The sequence below is a fragment of the Hyperolius riggenbachi genome, chromosome 7 (assembly GCF_040937935.1).
Source record: "Hyperolius riggenbachi isolate aHypRig1 chromosome 7, aHypRig1.pri, whole genome shotgun sequence".
NCBI classification, from domain to species: domain Eukaryota; kingdom Metazoa; phylum Chordata; class Amphibia; order Anura; family Hyperoliidae; genus Hyperolius; species Hyperolius riggenbachi.
The window spans coordinates 237,957,316-237,972,118 of NC_090652.1; the positions used below are offsets into that span (position 1 = coordinate 237,957,316).

The 14,803-nt window shown below is 43.8% G+C and overlaps 1 protein-coding gene across 1 annotated transcript; it reads left to right on the forward strand.

The window, feature by feature from the left end:
- Positions 1–10,167: 10,167 nt before the first annotated feature.
- On the forward strand, positions 10,168–13,890 carry NEUROD1 (neuronal differentiation 1). Its single transcript, XM_068245418.1, has 2 exons — positions 10,168–10,295; positions 11,999–13,890. The coding sequence occupies exon 2, from the start codon at positions 12,007–12,009 to the stop codon at positions 13,090–13,092; it is 1,086 nt and encodes a 361-aa protein (XP_068101519.1). The 5' UTR covers positions 10,168–10,295; positions 11,999–12,006; the 3' UTR covers positions 13,093–13,890.
- The last annotated feature ends 913 nt before the right edge of the window (positions 13,891–14,803 follow it).

Below are 14,803 nucleotides of genomic sequence, written 5' to 3' on the forward strand. Positions count from 1 at the left end.
ATGTTTTTTACGCTTCAGGTTTGCTTTAAGCGCTCGGAATCTGTGCGATGGGTGTCAGCTCATAGATAACATTACATTTCCTATATATTTTGCCTTCACACACTACAGCTGTACAAGAGGGGTCAGCTGAATGCAGTCCTGCCTGCCACTCACGTGCTGGGAGCTCGTTATGATAATGAAATAGGGCACGATCAGTGAGGGGTTAATCCGTGTGACAGATAATTGGGTCTTCCCCTATTGTAGAAGGATGTAGACACGGTTCGGAATTAGCGCTGGAGAGATAGCTGTCCCCCAGCCTACATGACTTGGCCCAGGGATGAATATATGACCAGGGCTTTCACAATCAGTTAGGCTCCGGGGATAAATAAATGGCAGGTTGCCTCTAGTAGTCAGTTGGGATTTGCAGGGGGGTTATTGGGGTATAAAGGATTGAGATCTGCTGGGTCGGTTGGGCTTAAGAGCACAGCCCGCCTGCCTCCTGGGGGTGCTCACCCAGGCAGAAAAGAGGCTTTTGTTAGGAGCGTGTGCGGCTCGCGTGCCTCTCTCCGGACAGCAGCCGGGCTGGTGAGAGCCTCGCAGAGCGTCTCACTGAGGAGGGAGGGAGGAGGGGGGGATCAGTATTAATCCAATAAATAATGCTAGACTGTTCTATAAATGGACTGGGGGGGTCACAACTGTCTGCAGATTTAGCAACCTGTTGCTGGGGATTGGCTGCCGACCTGGAATGACAAGTGTGCTGCCTGATCCCATACTTTGCATCTGTACTTTAAACACAAGAGATGGTTTAAGTAGCCCACTTATGTGAAGCTAGGCAAATGGAAAACTCGCCTGGTCAGATTAACAATAGATATTTCCACAACTGAAAATAGATCAAGAGACATGGATAATTTATCGCCTTAAAACAGAAAATGTTGATGAGATCTGATCGAAAGTCAATGCCTGGTACACACGAAGCAATTTCTTAACACATCTCATCAGGATAGATAAATGTCGATGTCTAATCTGTTCTCGATCGAGAACGAGATTGATTTTCAGATCTGCACAAAATCGGTCCTGCTCTCAATTGGGAGCAGATTGGACATGTTGGAAATTATCAATTCGACCCATCAATTAGGCTAGGTTCACAGTGAGAAGCGGGAAAACTGCACCGCACATTATATATGTGTTGTGTCGGATACAGTGAAGCATACATTCAAAGATGGCCTTTGCTCCGGGAGCCTCTGTGAAGCTTTGCCCTCCAAAATCGTCTCGGAGTTTTGCCTCCAAAACCCCCACCATGAAGCCCTGCCTCCAAACCGCCTTGAAGTTTCGTTCCCAGCCCCATGAAGTGTTTCTCTCCCCATATCTGTGTGTGTGTCTGGTGTGAGTGTGTGGGTGTGAGTGTGTCTGGTGTGTGTGTGTGTGTCTGGTGTGAGTGTGTGTCTGGTGTGTGTGTGTGTGTGTGTGTGTCTGGTGTGAGTGTGTGTCTGGTGAGAGTGTGTGTCTGGTGTGTGTGTGTGTGTGTGTGTCTGGTGTGAGTGTGTGGGTGTGAGTGTGTCTGGTGTGTGTGTGTGTGTGTGTGTGTGTGTCTGGTGTGAGTGTGTGTCTGGTGTGTGGGTGTGTGTGTGTGTGTGTGTCTGGTGAGAGTGTGTGTCTGGTGTGTGTGTGTGTGTGTGTGTCTGGTGTGTGTGTGTGTCTGGTGTGTGTGTGTGTCTGGTGTGAGTGTGTGTCTGGTGTGTGTGTGTGTGTCTGGTGTGTCTGGTGTGTGTGTGTGTGTGTGTGTGTGTGTGTGTGTGTGTGTGTGTGTGTGTGTGTGTGTGTGTGTGTGTGTGTGTGTGTGTGTCTGGTGTGTGTGTCTGGTCTGTGTGTGTGTGTGTCAGGCCTGGATTTACCTCAGAGGAGCCGATAGGCACAGATGTCCTGGCACCCTAGACTTCACCCTCCATGAACCTACAAACCCCCTCTGAACAACACAGCACATTGTGCTGGCTTGCCCACCTGTCACTTCTCTCTTACTTCCCTTGCCTGTCATAAGTAGCTACAGGTGCCCTTTATGCTGGGTACACAGTGAGATTTTCTGGCCGATTTACTGTCAGATTGATTGTTTCCGACATGTTCGATTTGCTTTCTGATCGCTTTCTGATAATTTTCCGATCGATTTCATATTAAAGTGAATGGAAATCAATCGGAAAATGCTTGGAAAGCGATCGGAAAGCAAATCGAACATGTTGGAAATAATCGATCTGACAGTAAATCGGCCAGAAAATCTCATAGTGTGTACCCAGCATTAGCATTAGGTAGCCAGTACCCTCAGTTTTGAGTATCGATAGGTGCCCCTGATTGAAGGGAGATCTGGTCAGTGGAATGCCGAGACCCAGGTGAGTAACCTCTCATTTACACTCTGCTCGGGACTCTGCATAGGAAAAGAGAGAGGGAGGCGCTCTGGGAGGGGAGTGAGCCGCCTCTCCATTATCAGGCACCTGAAGGCATGTGCCTACAGTGCCTTATGGCAAATCCGGCCCTGGTGTGTGTGCATCTATAACATATCTGTGTCTCTAGGCCCCTCATATGACGCTCGCCCCAGGCCCTGCGTACTGTAAGGCCGCCTCTACTGGGACCCTTGTTTCAAGGTAATCTTTTTACATGTAGGCCTGAATTCATGGCTGTTGATGAATCCAATAGGTCTCAGGTCTTCTTGTATGTGTAATTCAGACTCAAGGAAGGAGGCCTCAAGAAGAAGGATTCAATGAAGCATTAATCCCAAGTTTTTAAAGTAGACCTGAACTCAGAGCGTCCTCCTTGCTCTAAAACAGTGTTTCTCAACATGTTATTGGTATGTACCCCTTTTAAAACCCTGTACTCACCAAGTACCCCCTAGCATAGCAAACATTATCACAAGTACCCCTTGACAAATATATATTTAATCGTAACACATGATAATTGGTTCTAAACAATTTCCAAGCATTTATAATTGCTTTTAATTGGCTAAAACGCTCATTTGGTGTTGTTCAAATAAGATATCATTTTCCAAAACTCTAAATTTGTTATTCTTGGCCAAGTATATCAAGCCCGAGTACCCCTTGGAACCATCAGAAGTACCCCCTGGGGTACGCGTACCACACGTTGAGAACCTAGGCTCTAAAAGATATGCAATAGCATAATCTATATCTATATATAAAATAGGCTACATGCCTTAACCTTCAAGCAAGAAGAAGAAGTAGCACCCTGCCCCTAGGGCCGGTCCAAGCAAGAAGAGGGGTCCGTTCCAAGCAAGAAGAAGAAGTAGGGCCCTGCCCCCAGGGGCGGTCCTAGACTTGCGGCAGAGCTGGAGGGGGTAGTGGGCAGGAAGGGGGTATTGGGCACAGCGGGGGGCCCCCTCCCTCACCTGGATCCCCCATCTGCGCTCCCCCTCTAGCTTAAGTTCAGCAGCAGCCGCCGCTATTAGTAAGAGGCAGTGGGCGGGGTTGACTCACCTCTTCCGCATTCCAGCTTGCGTTCCACTGTCCTCACTTCCTGCAATGCCGTCCACTTACAATACCGGTGGCGGCTGCTGCTGAGCTTAGCCACTTAATAACCAACGTCAGCCGATAGGCAGACGCAGGTCGCAGTGGTGTTTCCATGGAAACGTTCCATGTCAGTTCACGGAGGGTGTCTCCGTGAACAGCCTGCGAGCCTCCGATCCTGGCTCGCACGCTAAATGTAAACACACGGGGAAGAACAAGCCCGGTCCTTAAGTGATTAAGCTGGAGGGGGAGCGTAGATGGGGGACCCAGGTAAGGGGGGGGTCCGACCCCCCTCCCCGCCGCTAAAGCTGGAGGGGGAGTGCAGATGGGGGACCCAGGTGAGGGAAGGGGGGGTCCGACCCCCCTCCCCACCGCTGTGCCCAATACCCCCTCCCTGCCCGCTACCCTCTTATGCGGCATATGCTACGCCGCGGGTCCACTAGTAACCTTTAAACAAAAAACATTTCTTTGTTACAGCTGATACAAATCCTACAATAAACTTGCACTATTTCTACTTCCTGATTCATGGAAGCAGACATATTGTTAACAGCCTGTGCTTTCAAATGGGCTTATCTGCCATCTCTGCCATTGGCAGTCATGTGACACAGGGGAGGGATCAAATGGCAACCGGTGATTAGACACAAATGAGGAGGAATTAAACAGGCTAAACTCTCTAAATACATACAGGGTGCATTTCTCTATAGCTTCCTTCTGTCCTGTGCAAGAGTTCAGGTCCACTTTAAAGTCATTGCAAATCATTTAGGGCCGGTTTCCACTAGACGCGTTGCAATGCGGAAACCGCTCCGCAACGCAAGGAAACTGCAACCAATTCACGTCAATGGAGTCGTTTCCATTGACGCAAATTTACCTACGCGATTCGGCGCGATGCGGCGCAGGGGAAATTTTGGATAGCATGCTGCAGTTTTCCCCATAGGTGCTGACAGGAAGCCGCATGATGCCGCATCCGGTTGTATGGAAGACAACCGGAAGTACTTGCAAAGGGTTGCAAGGTGATGCTGTGATCGCCTCGCATCCTAAACGCAAGTGGAAACAGGCCCTTAAACACCTTTCATTCCTTGCGTATCATTCACTTTAAACAACAACAAAAAAACAACTCTAAACCTGCTTGTATTTTTGCTCCTGAAAAAATGAGTGTGTCTTGGCCTCAGTTTAAATGAGCTACAATATTTTTTCTTTATCCCTTATCAGTAAGTGATCCTAGGCAGAGGCTGTTGTTGCACAAGATGATATATGAATCTACCAGTCTCTGCCAGTCTCCACCAGGGCAGTGTAGTGTTTAGCACTCTCACCTTGCAGCATAAGGGTCCATGGTTTAAACCCCAGCCAGGGCGCTATCCACATGGAGTTTGTATGTTCTACCCGTATCTTCTTGGGTTTCCTCTGGGTACTCCGTTTTCCTATCATATCTTAAAAGCATACAGATAAATTAATTGACTTCCCTGAAATTTGCCCTAGACAACAATACATACACTACACGATACATACACAGACATATGACTATGGTAGGGATTGGATTGCGAGCTCCTCTGAGGGACATTTAAGTGACAAGACAATATACTCTGTACAGCACTGTGGAAGATGTTGGTGCTATATAAATACTAAATAAACATAAATAGTCATAATAATTTACAGACATTATTCAGAATGCAGCCTAAACACAAACTCTCAACACTTTTCACTATTTTTGTTGCTGCTAAGTTTTATAGGCCAAAAAGGTACAACTTAAATGTTATTCCTATGCAACTAAGCACCAGTGTAATGGCTCTTTGTGAAATTCTCCTTTAGTTCCCAGTGGGCATTGCGTTCCCTATAAAAGCAAGAATGCAATGTAACTTAAAAGTGGCGTTGCACGTTATACTGTATGTGTGTTCTGTCACACACTGTGAAGTATAAAGTATGTTTCATTGTCACTGTTAATAAGCACATTTCGTAGTAACGTGCTGCATGCAGCATGTTGGAATGCCGCACTGGCCAAACTGCGAACATCACATTGTCCTATCATTGCAGTGTGGCTTTTCACACTACTATAATGTTGTTACACCGCACTGCAATGCCCCACTGATAACCTAGCCTTAGGATAAGTTCACACTGAATCTGTTACAATACACATGCAGATTTCTAGACTGGCATCTACCAGTAACTGGCATCAACAGGTAACGTGCTCATCACAACCTACAATACATGGTTGCCATCCCTTTGTAAACACAGGCATAACATGTGCGTTGTGTGGTAGTCAGGGGCGTAACAATAGAGCCTGCAAGGGATGCAACCGCAGGGGGGCCTAGAAGCCGCAGGGGGCCCCATGGGGGGGTGAAGTTTATTTTCCTTGTCCTGAGAGACTGACAACGAAGGGCATGAGGACTGCATCTGCTCAGCCACTGATAAGGAATCATACAAAGTTTTGTAGACAAAGATTTGTAGACAGTCCCTATTCAGTGTGCAGCATGGTCTTGTGTACAGCTACCCCTCCCAAAGTGCTCTGTACTGTAGTGAAGCTGGAAGAGTTTGCAGAGCCAGTTCTGCTCCATCAGAGGAGGACAGAGTGAGTGTAATAAGCTGAGGCTTGGAGCACACTAGTTTTTCTGTATGCATTTTCTGCACACCATGTGTGTCTGTATGTATGTGTGAAAACATGCACACTTTATCACAGAAGCTAATGCAATTGACAGAGAAATGTGTGCAGTGCTTCTCTGCAGTCAGTTTTTATCTGCATGGGGAAACACATTCAAGTGTGCACTAGCCAATTGAATAACATTGGTTCTCAGTTTACCTGTGCAGAAAGCAAGAGGGGTCGGGTCCCATTCAAAGTTTTGCAGGGAGTCCCAGAGATTTCTATTTACGCCCCTGGTGGTAGTGCACCGCATGGCGCGTGTTTTTACTACAAAACCCAATGCACCGCCGAGGCAGTGCTCAGATGTGAATACATCAATTGTGGGACCATTGCAGCAAGTTGCTGTGTGGTTATATCTTGCACTATAATAATACACTGCAACAGGCATAGTGTGAACACGCTGTTACATATGACCATTCTTTCTTTTAATTTCCCTGTGCTTACAAAGTGAATTAAAGGGCAACTGAAGTGCGAAGAATATGGAGGCTGCCATATTTATTTCCTTTTTTTCTTTAACAATACCAGTTCCCTGGTATTTAGCTGCAGTAGTGGCTGAATAGCACCAGAAACAAGCATTTGGCTATTGTCAGATCTGACAATAATGTCTGAAACACCTGATCTGCATATGCTTGTTCAGGGGCTGTGGCTAAAAGTATTAAGCTGCGTACCCACCAAAGAAATTTTACTTGAAAGTTTCTACACGAGGTTTGTTGTACGATGTTTAATGACAGCCGATTGCGCGCGATAATTGTTCGCTTTGGATGACCCACATGATGGATCCAATCGTGCGTGGTCGGAATGATCGCTATTGACCCCCGTTCTAATTACCGAGATTGTCCAACGACTTGTTTGCACCGTCGTTTGTACTAACGTTAATAATAAGATGGATCGGGAAAGGATCGTTCGCCGCATCGTTCATCGCCACATTACTCCCCGATCCATCTTCCGCGGTCTTCTGTTGGGTACATAGCTTTAGAAGCAGTGGATCAGAAGGACAGCCAGGCAACTTGCTTGAAAGGAAATAAATATGGCAGCCTCCATGTCCCTTTCACTTTAGAGATGGGTGCATTGTTGTCCCTGGTAATTAAATTTACCCCCAAATTACCCCCTAAAAAGTTAGATAAGAATACACTATTAGTCACAATAGAATTAAACAATGCAGGCAGCATATAACATAACAAAACGTTTTATAATTCTCTGGCTGTCAGTAAAATCAACTTTCTGAACTGCTCAGGGACTGTCAGCAACATAAGCTTGAGGCTTTGACGTGGCAATGAACAGGTTAAGTGCATGTAGCTAGAAACCAAAGGCTAGTAGCCTTTGACCTAGACTTGTGTTGCTGATGAGTCATCTACACAGATTCATCTTATCCAAAGCTCTGCTCAGCACCATTCAACACCCACTACCTGCTCAGCCCATCTGTCGGTCTGAGAGAGTCTGTGTCAGCCAGTAGCCACGTGACCAGCCTACTGCCACTCATAGCGGTGCAAAGTTAGGGCACTGTAAAGTCACGTGACAAATGTCACACACACAAAAAAAAATCACTGAGCTAGGTGGATGCAATAATATAACTTCCAATAAAGAAGTCAAGAAGAGAGACACAACAGCCCAAAACAGTTACTGCATCGACATGGGCACATGCTGCGATGTATTCCCTAGAGATAAAGGGCTGACTATGAGCACAGCTTAAAGAGGGGCAACAATCCAGCTATTAAGGTGGCCATTAATGATACAATTTGGCAAAAGATTATTGTTATGAATGATCGATCGAAATGATTGTTTGGGATCGTTCAGCAAATCATATAGTGAGCACTATCGATCCTCCAATTCGATATCGTAATAAGGATTGGAAACAATAATTCGAGCCCACTGGTGGAAAGAAAGCTGCTATCCGATTAGATCAGATTAAAGTCTCATACACACTGTACAATTTTTCATCATATCGACCAGTGAAATTGCATCATGTGTAGACTTCCAAATTGTTTCCGATCGATTTTGCATTTATAACTACCAAAAATCGATTGCAGAATCGATCAGACTCCAATTGGACCGGTCGGAAATTATCTGATAGATACGTCGATTTGATGGAAAATTGTACCGTGTGTACCCAGCTTAATGGAATCAATCTTTTTTTTTGGGATCAATTCCAGCAATTTAATCAAATTAGATAACAGCTTTCTTTCCGTTTGTGGGCTCAAACGATCGATCCGACCAACAACCTGATCGATTCAATTAGCATGGAATTGGAGGATCAATCACCCTGAGAAATGAAATCACTTTTGAAAAAAAGAATTATATATATATATATATATATATATATATATATATATATATATATATATATATATATATATATATATATATATATATATATATATATAGTCATAACTTATAGAGTGGGCAATAGAAATCAGATGTGGGAGGAAAGGGAGCGAATGGCGACTTTATTCAGCAACTGAATATATTCCCGTTCTTCTGTTTCCTAAGATACCTGGAAATTGACTATAGAAACCAGGCGTAAAGTGGTATTTTACAATGATTTCAGGAAACAAGCAGAGGGGGGGGGGGGGGGGAGCGGGTCGAGGGCAAAATGGAAGAATTTGAGGAAAAAAACAGCAATACATTAAAGTACCAGTAAAGTAAAAATTACATTTATTTCGATTGTATATTGTATCAAGTATAAGATACTATTTCCAGGGCATATGAATAATGCAGTATCCAGGGCTGAGCCTGATGGGAGCCCAGGCGCGGGTGCTCTATAATTCTCCGGTGTCTGCTGATTAATTACCTGTCTGCATTAAATAACATCAGTAGTTTCCGCAAAATCCTGGTAGAACCGCACCATAGACTGAGTATGGTCACACCATACATATTGGTTTTACTACATCAGACAGGGGATGGCGTTATTATCACCAGCTGGAAACAAATTTGGAGGGATGTAGCCAGAAAGGATGGAGAGAAGCCCTGCTAACTGATAGAGCGGGACCCCCATGGATATCATATCAGTGGGATTATAGTGGGTCCTCCTACATGGTTTACTAATATTAAGACAGCACTGCTTGGGGTTATGCATTGCAGCCATAGAAAGGCTGAAAATAAATAGATAGAATATAGATAGATAGATAGATAGATAGATAGATAGATAGATAGATAGATAGATAGAAATTAGATGATAGACAGATTGCAGATAGATAGATAGATAGATAGATAGATAGATAGATAGATAGATAGATAGATAGATAGATAGATAGATAGATAGATAATTAGATGATAGACAGATTGCAGATAGATAGATAGATAGATAGATAGATAGATAGATAGATAGATAGATTAGATAGATGGATGATAGATAGATAGATAGATAGAATATAGATAGATAAATAGATAGATAGATAGATAGATAGATAGATAGATAGATAGATACAAAGCTATTCTAAGAGTACGTTATGTAATAATGTGCAGCTGAGCTTCCAATGGGAGAGAAAAAGAGAGAGGGAAAGAGAGAGAAAGAAAGAAAGAAAGAAAGAAAGAAAGAAAGAAAGAAAGAAAGAAAGAAGCTACAGAAAGACGAGGGAGATGTTGCTGGCAGAAAGTGTCGGAATCCCGGGCAGATAAGGAAGGGGGGGGGGGGCACCTAGTGCTTCCAGGGACACAAGTGACTGCACCCCCCTTCTGCCTTCTGTCGCGTCCTCTGCACACAATGCCCGGGGAGGAAGGGGTTACCCTGTCCTGCGGGTACACACGAATCTCTAACTGGCGACAGATGGCCACTTTTTCCCCCCCTGGCCACAAAGAGATGGAATAGAGAGCAGCGCTGAATACAAATGGATGGAGGCAAGGGGGCTCCGTCACGTGACCCGCCGTTTGCCTGACTTGGGTGACCATATGGCGCGTGCCGGGGAAAGTTAGAGGCGGGGCTTGAGAAGAGGGGGGGGGGGGGGTGACGCATGCGCACTGCGGCCCTCCCTCCGCTACTCTATCTGGCTGCTTGCTGTCACCTTTTCTCCTCCCTCCCACCCTCTCACTTGTCTCCCAGCGTCACGGGACCCGCTATAAAACCCCAGAGTCTCATCACAGCCCCCAGAAATACACATAATATCATCCCAGCACCTAGCCTCTGCTCTGCCTGCATACTGGAGAGGGTATGAGACTGTCACTGCTCAGGAGACACCAACACTAAGGTAAGCCCCTCACCTGTCTGCTCATCTGATTGCCTCTAGATCTTAGTGTAGCATCCTTCAGCTGGGATCTATCCAATGCCAAGTCACCCTTTCCACGTCATTATTCCAATATCACTGTCATCATCATATATTTACCTGCACTGATTATACAACTTATTACTGATCCATCGCATACTCCAATGAATGACTGGGATCCTTGCTAAAAAGTAATGAACCCAAACACTTAAAGATGCCCATTAACGGTACAATATTTTCTTCAGATGCGATTATTCGATCAGATTGGCGGGATCGTAAGTAAGCGGAACGTAGTCATCGATTGTTCCCATAAACGAGTCAATGAGGGCACTTTCTGTCTTCAGGTAGGATTGTAAAAATCCAACAATCCAACCGACAAAATTCTGTATTCCAATCGACCATAGAATTGTTTCAGATCGATTTTCTCCACATACTATGTGGTTTTCTATACAATTCAATCATAAAAATCGGAGGAAAATATTGTACCATTAATCTGTACCACAAATACTGCATTTACATGTACATCTACAGATACCATCATTTCCATCATTTACAGACTATGAGGGGTGGTTTCATCAGCATTTCTGCAAAGTGGGGGAAATTAAGTGCATCAGGTCTTTGGAGCGACCAATCATCTCCCTGACCAGCTGGAAACATTGCTTGCTCTTGACAACTGCTTCAATTTTCTTCCTGTCTTGACGAATCAGCCCCTCTACGTTTACTGATACCTGAGAAATGAATTCTATATCAATTGGGATTGACCCCTTTGCAACATATCAATACAGGAAAAGTGTCATCCCTATCATTTGAGTTGATTGGTGTCTGCGCTGAAATATAAAGACTTGTGTATTTAGCAGAACCAACTAAAGACCATGTATACAGCAGGGCCATTGAGGATGAGCCATCAAGTTTGTCAAAGTGAAAAGATTATTCAATAAATGCCAGGATGATGTTTAAAAGTACAGTAAACCTCTTAGCAACAGTCCTGCTGCCATTCTCTGTGTTTGCTGTGCAAGCAGCACTCGTGCTAAGAGGAACATATGCTACCTGTTACTACAAACGTACCACCACAACGCTAATCAATGCTGGCTTTTTAATCACCCGCCTCTATTTTTCTGTCCTTCATGTATTAAAGAGGTTAGACCTTAGCGTCTTCTTAGATAGAAGAGAGGTCTGTTTCACACGCCAAGTAGCTTTTACTATTATCTCTTTTTGCTTTGGCTTTGTATCTAGAAGAAACCAAAATACTTGAGCCAACCCAATGCAATAAACTGCAGATGGGAGATGTTTATAATAAGAGGCCCCTTTGCACCTGATCCCTTCCGTCAGAGGCGCCTGTGCCTGCTCTCATTGATTTCTCTCTTCTGCTGAGGTGGTAACGACTGAACCATACTGAGGTCCATAACCGGATAACACGAGAGTATATAAGAAAGTCTTGCTCATGCCCCGTTGATTGTGTTCTGCAAGTATTTTATTTTTAATCACACACCAGTCATATTTTCCTAATCTACTTATGGTTCAGCCATAATACCTCCGAGTTGCGTAAGAGCTTCTGGGGAGGGATCTTGTGACAGTGGAGATGCGTGTAGATAAGGGGCTAATCTCTTTCTAGGCTTTATTGAATGGTTTAACTATTCTCATCGGGTTATGACGTGTGTTGCATTTAAATATTGTTTTGCTGCCCTCAGATTTGAAGATGACCAAGTCCTATCGAGATAATGGTCTGATCATGTCCGACACCCAAGGGTCCAGAGGTTGGGTGGACGAGTGCTTGAGCTCTCAAGATGAGCACGACATGGAGAAGAAGGATGACGAGCTAGAGGCTCTTAGGGATGAAGATGATGACTCTGTCAATCACCAGAACGGGGAAGAGAATGAGGACGAGGAAGGCATGGATGATGATGACGACGACGATGATGATGATGAAGAAGACGATGAAGGAGATGACGACCAGAAACCTAAGAGACGTGGCCCCAAGAAGAAGAAGATGACTAAAGCCAGGGTAGAGCGGTTTAAAGTGAGACGCATGAAGGCCAACGCTAGGGAAAGGAACCGCATGCATGGCCTCAACGCTGCTCTGGACAATCTGCGCAAGGTTGTCCCCTGTTACTCTAAAACGCAAAAACTGTCCAAAATCGAGACTTTGCGCCTGGCCAAAAACTACATCTGGGCTCTGTCTGAGATTCTGAGGTCCGGGAAAAGTCCAGACCTGGTGTCGTTTGTGCAGACACTTTGCAAAGGCTTGTCCCAGCCCACGACTAACCTGGTGGCCGGGTGCCTTCAGCTGAACCCCAGAACTTTTCTTCCAGAGCAGAACCAGGATATGCCAACACATATGCAAGCAGCCAGCGCTTCCTTCCCCCTACATCCCTATCCGTACCAGTCCCCTGGTCTTCCCAGCCCTCCTTACGGTACCATGGACAGCTCCCACATGTTTCACGTCAAGCCCCACTCGTATGGTGCTGCGCTGGAGCCCTTCTTTGAAAGCACCGTCACAGACTGCACGACCAGCCCCTCGTTTGACGGCCCCCTCAGCCCTCCCCTGAGTGTTAACGGGAACTTCTCATTCAAACACGAGCCTTCAGCGGAGTTTGATAAAAATTATGCCTTTACCATGCACTACCCAGCGGCCAGCATAGCGGCAGCGCAAAGTCACGGCCCCCTGTTCTCCAGTACTGCCCCACGCTGTGAGATCCCTATAGACAGCATCATGTCCTTTGACGGCCATACCCACCACGAAAGAGTCATGAGTGCCCAGCTAAACGCCATCTTTCACGATTAACGTTTCCAGAGATCAAATGATGGCACTATACATAGAAAGAACTGTCTAGTTTACCTACAGCAAGCCCATCTGGGTACCACTGCTGAGAAGTGCAACATGCCTCACCTCTGTAAACGATAACTATCTATTTGATCTGTACTGCCTAGAAAAGTTGACAGCCAACTTTGTTTTTGACCTGCTGTATTAATGTATATATATCTATATCACAGAACTCATCTAGGAGTTACTCCCTAAAATTGGAGTGCACCTGTATTGTGTTACTTTTTATCTGCTTCAGATAAAATAAAGTAAGAATTGTGAAGCAATAATTAGGATCTATGCAACTTATAAAAAAATAGTGGGCCAATCAAATGATATATATATAAATCTATTTTTCAAAACCGACGTTTTACTACTAGCTATTGTTCCCATCGGCGAATTATTTTGTTGTGATTTTTTTTGTACAGAGTTTCTTAATGGCTTTTTTATAATGTGAATTTCCTATTTTAAACATGAGAATAATAAAATGACCGACGCAGCCCCTTGGATTTTGTGCCAATGGGGTGGTAGAATTCTATCGAATTTATAGCTGATAATAAAAAAAATAATAATTTAAAAAAAAGTTTAATTTAAACCAGCAACTAAGTGCTTAGAAAGTCGTGTTGCCTTAGACGTTTTCCAGTAAAAGACACAGAAAAATATAAAATACATCACACGTAGATCCGTTATGAAGGGGTCCCTTGTACCTCCTGCCACAGGTGGAAATGCCATGCAAGGGTTAAACCAGGCTATCCGTTTGCAAAGATCAGTGTATATATATATATATATATATATATATATATAATTTATATATATATATATATATATATATATATATATATATATATATATATATATATATATATATATATATATATATAGTGATCGTTTAACTCTTTCCTGCACACAGTTCTGTAGTATAGCCTCAGTTATAAATCAATGCTCTTATTATGACATTTGATTCTAGACAAACGCTGCTTGACTATCATAATCAATATATTTACTTAGTGAAAAAAAAACATTACTTTTTTTGTATCCTTTGCAGGCGATTAGACTGGAAACAGTGTTCTAAAAATGGCTGATTTTTGATTCCTGCAGCTTGTGAACTCACTCTCAGTGGGCTGGCTAGCTTACTCTTGTATCTAGTTACAGTTGTTGGAAAACTAATACAACTATCTTTTATTTTTTAATTAGACGGGGTAACTACTAGTCGGGTTGCCAGAATATTAGGTGCTGTATGTTAAGGCTACTGTTCCAGTGATCGCTGTCTGAGGTGTGATGCTGATTCAATCGGAATTAATTTGTACTGTCATGATGATGTTCCGTGATGCTGTATGCCATGATGTAAAACTGAAGTGCACAGTCCCACTCCAAATCCCCCCCCCTCTTTTATTCTGAAATAGTATTGATTGGTTTAGCCCAGTTTGTTGCATCTTTTTTGACTATTGATCTCTTTATTATGCTTAATTCCTATGGGATTATCGGTTTATTCTAATAGCTCATAAAAGTGCAACGGTTATCATTTGTACAATAAAATTATTTTGAAAATGACCTCTTGTCCTCCCTCATCTGTTATTTTTATTTATTTATTCATCTATATTTTCAAACAGTTTGCATGTTATGGTACTTTGTAGAGTGTTTTGTGTTTTTATGTACGAATTTAAAAAATACTCTTTCAGTCGAAATACAATCT

What these genes read in the sequence shown, in the direction of transcription:
- NEUROD1 (XM_068245418.1), top strand. Translation starts at nt 12,007, where the DNA reads ATGACCAAGTCCTATCGAGATAATGGTCTGATCATGTCCGACACCCAA.